This window comes from Humulus lupulus, chromosome 6 (assembly GCF_963169125.1).
Source record: "Humulus lupulus chromosome 6, drHumLupu1.1, whole genome shotgun sequence".
Classification (NCBI taxonomy): domain Eukaryota; kingdom Viridiplantae; phylum Streptophyta; class Magnoliopsida; order Rosales; family Cannabaceae; genus Humulus; species Humulus lupulus.
The window spans coordinates 171,199,390-171,204,930 of record NC_084798.1 but is presented as its reverse complement, the minus strand read 5'-3'; the positions used below and the strand labels follow the sequence as shown (position 1 = coordinate 171,204,930).

At 32.4% G+C, this 5,541-nt stretch overlaps 1 protein-coding gene across 1 annotated transcript; it reads left to right on the top strand.

Moving 5' to 3' along the window:
- Positions 1–533: 533 nt before the first annotated feature.
- On the top strand, positions 534–2,028 carry LOC133785666 (uncharacterized). Its single transcript, XM_062224886.1, has 4 exons — positions 534–765; positions 844–966; positions 1,089–1,597; positions 1,777–2,028. The coding sequence occupies exons 1-4, from the start codon at positions 534–536 to the stop codon at positions 2,026–2,028; spliced, it is 1,116 nt and encodes a 371-aa protein (XP_062080870.1).
- Positions 2,029–5,541: the final 3,513 nt, after the last annotated feature.

Here is a 5,541-nt window from a genome sequence, read left to right as displayed (position 1 = left end):
TAATGCAAGCAAACAAAGCTTCCATCAATGAACATATGTTACTTGAAGAATGAATGTCAAGCACAACAAATGAGGGAATCAATGTGGCATACATACCTCACCTTGCTAAAGAAGTAGCTGATTTTATAATTGAAGACAATTCAAAAAGAAAAAAGAAATTGGTGGAAATTGAAATAGTAATATCTGATTACAGAGTGAACAAAATAGAGCAAGGACAAATTTACAAGGACAAGAACACAATCAAATCAGCTCTTAGCTACCATGCAATGCTACATAACTTCCAATTCAAAACAAAAAGATTAGAACCGAGAGAGTACTTGGTTACCTGCGCAGATGACAAATGCAGTTGATTTGTGAGAGCTTCTAAATACAGAAATCAAGATTTATTCAAGGTACGAAAATTCATTCCTAATCATACTTGCTCTGTTGAAATTATTATGGAGGATCATAGGCAAGCAAAAAGCATCATAATTGGAGAATTAATAAAGAATAAGTACAAGTCAATCAAAAGAAATTATACTCCAAATGACATCATGAATGACATGAATGATGACTTTGGAGTAACCATGGGATACACAAAAGCATGGAGATCAAGAGAAAAAGCTTTGCTTCTAGTAAGAGGGAACCCCGATGATTCATATCAAAAGTTGCCAATTTATCTTTACATGTTGAAGCAAGCAAATCCAGGAACAGTAACACATCTACTCACAGACAATGAAGATAGATTCAAATACATGTACATAGATTTCTCTAACTCAATCAAAGGTTGGAGATACTTGAGGCCTATCATTGTTGTTGATGGAATTTTCTTAAAAAATGCACATGGCGGCACCCTATTTTCAGCATCAACATTAGATCCAAACAACAACATTTTTGTCTTGGCTTTTGGAATAGCAGACTTAGAAAATGATAACTCTTGGCTTTGGTTCTTCTCCAAACTAAGAGACACATATGGAGAACCCGAAGGTATGGTAGCTTCAATTATATCATATGGTTTACATATAAAAATGAAATGGTTACCCAAACCCAATACACAATACATGCAATTTCTTTTAGTATCTTATAAAAGTAACTGGTTACCTTCACAGGATTGGCTATTGTTTCCGACAGACACAAGAGCATAGAGAATGCAGTACATATAGTGTACCCAAATGCGTTCCATGGAGCTTGCATGTATCACTTGCTCAATAATTTGAAAAGCAAGTATGGAAACCATGGAGAAGAGCTACAAATGAATTTCATTGCAGCAGCAAAAGCATACACAAAAACAAAATGTGAACACTACATGAGAAGCCTTGATAGACTTGACAGACGCATCAGACCCTATTTAGAGAAAGCCAAGTATGAAACTTTGGCAAGATCATACTCACCAACAAAAAGATACACCATGATGACATCCAACATCGCAGAATTGCATAACGCTGCACTAAAAGCTGCAAGAAATCTCCCTATTGATATCTTGGTTGAATGTCTTAGATGTTTGGTTCAAAAGTGGGTTTGGAACAATTCAAATAATGCAAATGGAGCATTCACAAAAGTCTCTACAGCAACAGAAAATGAGTTGAGACATGACATTGTTTCAAAAATGAAGTATGAGGTATGCAACTAAACTTATTCTTACTATTCTTTTATTAGACAGTGAATGGTAACCAGTTACCTTGTGTAACAGCAAAAAAAAAACAATAAACTACACAGAGTGGGAACGGGATACTTTCAACGTTAATTGTACATAAATGTTTATTATTTTATTTTAATTCATGACAAAACTATTTTCAGGTCTTGCCTTTCAACCCAATAGAATATCAAGTTTGTGATGAAAAGGGGACCAATTTCACAGTAAATATACACAATAGAACATGTACATGTAATAGGTTTCAAGAAGATGAAATGTCTTGTGGGCATGCAGTAGTTGTAATTGCAAAGAGAAACTTGGGAGTGTATGATTACTGTGCAAAGTTTTACAAAATAGAAACTTTGAAAGCAATGTATGAAGAAAATGTTCATCCTTTGTCCCATAAAGATGAATAGAATCTCCCACAACACTTAGACATAGTGGTGCTTCCTCCAAAGGCAACATTCCCTGCAGGAAGACCAAGAAAGAAAATAATAAGATCAAGGGGAGAACCAAAAGTGATAATCACCTGTAGTAAATGTGACCAACCAGGACATAACAGGAAGACTTGCAGGAATCCACCAATTGACAAGGCAAAAAAGCAAAAAAAAACAAATGTCATAGCTTGATATATTACAGCAAAACAACCATATCATAGCTTCATTCATTAAATAAGTGACTTTCATATTCATACATTGTTATTGAGTATTATAATAACTCTGTTGCAAATTCAAATAAATTGAATGATTACACAAAGCATATAAGATTCCTTTTAGAATAAATTGTTGGTTTTTTTGATGTCTGACAAATATTTATGCAACCAACACCATGAAAACATGTTTTTTTAAAATTAAACATAATATTATGGGTAAGGTAACCAGTTACCGCTTTGTATTTAACATGATGACCCAGCTAGGTACTTGGTTATTATATCTCAATTGCTTTGTATATCACAGTTACTTTAAAAAAGTTGAATATTATTATATATAATTATTAAACATGAAATACAAAAAAAAAAAAAAAAAACAAGAAAGTAGGTACTATGATCTAACATTTGCCACACAAAAAAAAGAATATCAAAATCAACAAACACCAAAAGTAATCAGTTACCCCTTGTATAAAAGACGAAGACCAAACTAAGCACCTGGTTACCATTAAAATGTCTCAGTTGCTTTAAAAGTAGAATATGTATTAAATATAATTATTAAACATGAAATACAGTAAAAAACAAACAAGAGAAACTGGGTACTTTGCTCTAAAAATTATCACAAATAGCAAAAACATCAAGCACCAAAAGTACCTAGCTACACTTTTGTATATAAGACAAACACCAAACAAAGTACCTGGTTACCATTAAAATATTCCTGAAAAACTAAGTAAATATATACAAATAAATAACACAAAAAAGATCAAAAGATATATATAATATTCTTAAGTAACCAAGGTTTTACAATAGTACAAATTTAACATATACAAGTATCAAACTAACTATTGGTAATCATTTCCAAAAGTCAAACATCCTTTTCCAAAAGTTGATCTGGTCTAGAGTATAGAAAAAATAAAAAAAGTCTAATATCCTTTCCTAAAGCTTCCTAAATAACCTATGCAGTAGTCTTAAGTGAACCAATGCAGCAGTCTTCCTCCTCTTCTGCTTCCTATCCAAAAGCTTTTCACTAAACTCATCGCTAGTCAAATATCCATTATCTTGTTTCTTCTTCCCATGAAAATACAAGCTAACAGCAATGTCTTGGCGAAGCAACTGAGCATCAATTTCTTTTGGCATCTCATTTTCCTTTCCAAGAATTAATTGCTCGGCAAAATACGTTGTAAAAATTCCACAGTTGCTGCAATATTACAAACACATAAAAAACTAAGAACATAAAAACAAAACCAGAAACAAACAAGATAAACAAACTTAAAAAAAAAACTCATCAATCAACTTGTTGAGGAATGCCTCTAGCAATACTCAATTGCAAAACAGCATTCTCAGCAACATCATAAGGACTAATATAAATATTTATGTCAGGACGATCAAAAAAACCAATATTCTCCAATAGAAGAGGAAGCATTACAACAAATGCTCCAATTATAGGTAAACTCAAATTTTCAAGCCTCGCCCCCGACATAGAATCATAAACAATGAGCAACCTCCTCTTTATGTCAAAATGTAGCAAAAGCCAATGAGCAAGATCCTTCACATTAACAGGCATAAGAACATGATCCAGTAGATTTCAATGAGTGCTGCAAAATAATGACTTGCCCCTCATAATCTTCAAAGCAACATAACTGTCATCAATGCTAAATGTACCACTGTCTGATTTCTCAAATTTCTCATACATGAACACAATATTTTGGCCAAAACAACTATCAGTAGTAGAGACCATCCTCTTCAAATCTTTGAACAACTTAACCTTTCTCCTCAAATAATACATCATGACATCAATATGCTGCATTTTAAAAAATAAATGCTTATAAGACCACTATGTAGAAACCTGTTACCACTTACAACAAACACATAATCAAAAAACAAAGGGTAACCAATTCCAATCAGCTGCACAACAAAATAAAAAGTTTGGGTAACAAGTTACCATCAGCTAAACATCAAAATTATACATTTGGGTAACCAGTTACACAAATCATTGCAACACAAAAAATGACTGTGGTAACTAGTTACCCCGGCTAAACTACTAGATTATACATTTGGGTAACCAGTTACATATTGTGGAAACATAAAAAAAGACTGTGGGAACTAGTTACCCCATCAAAACACAGTAATATAGAATTCAATCACATCAAAGATTTTTTTTTAAATGAGAAACATAACATAAAAATAAAAAGAAACTCACCGATGAATCAACAAACTGCCCAGGATAATACAAATGGTAGAACCAAGTCTTCTCGTCAATAAAAATGAAAGTGAAATCGATCGATGGCTCAACCTTGTTATCATCATATTTATTATACCTAAAAAACAAAAAAACCAAACAATTTTTAGAAAATAAAACAAACAATTTCACACAAAACAAAAAAAAAATTCAAAAAAAAAAAAAAACAAATTGTACATACTTGTTATTGTGCTTCACTTTAGTTTCAATCCAACTATGAAACTCAGAAGCTTGTTCTTCAGTGTGATTATGACCAAGATCATTAGAAAAAGGACATATATTATTCAATACAGTCTTCTTTCTTTTGTGTTTACCTTCATCTTCAGAAGAACCAAACTTTGTCATGAAAGGAGACTTGACCACAGCACTTGGCTTCACCTCTCTTTTCTTAGGCAAAATAGCCACAGGATCAGATACCCTTGAAGAATCATAAACAATAATTGACCAATTGCTCTTATCCTCCATATTACTACTATCATTTGATGGTCTCTCAGTAGACTCATTTATCATCTTCCACATTTCATTTGACACGTGAAATGTAGGAGTTGAAGGAGTCGAGCATTGCAATGAGACTTCATTAGATTGACTCTGCAAAAAAAAAAGGAAAAAAATTAAAATTTATAACAAACATAAAAAAACAAACTACTTCCTTAGAAAAAATGTGATTAAAACTACATACCTTAACAGGAGTAACAAAATCTGAAGCAATCTTCATAGAATGCTCCAAATCAGCCCCCAACTTTTCACCAACTTCAACATCTTAGTACTCCCCACACAAACATCATCAATATAATCCTGTAGAAAAACAATGAAATATTTAATCAAGATATACAACAAAATAATATAAGAAAAGACAATTACACAATAAACTGTTTACCTGAGAAACATAGTCAAAGTCCATTTGATTTTCATAATCTAAATCTCCACCATCAGTTTTGATAGACACAACTGACTTAATGTCTACAAGCAAACCGATAGCTATTGCAAAATCAGCTTCAAAACTTTTCTTCAAAGAACCAAGTTCACCAATAATCAACTTTTGCG

Bases quoted from the DNA above. Each gene is read 5' to 3' on its own strand.
- LOC133785666 (XM_062224886.1), top strand. From the start codon at position 534: ATGAATGACATGAATGATGACTTTGGAGTAACCATGGGATACACAAAA. The intron at 766-843 runs GTTGGAGATACT...CCCTATTTTCAG, and splicing joins TTTCTCTAACTCAATCAAAG to CATCAACATTAGATCCAAAC. The intron at 967-1,088 runs GTATGGTAGCTT...TTACCTTCACAG, and splicing joins CACATATGGAGAACCCGAAG to GATTGGCTATTGTTTCCGAC.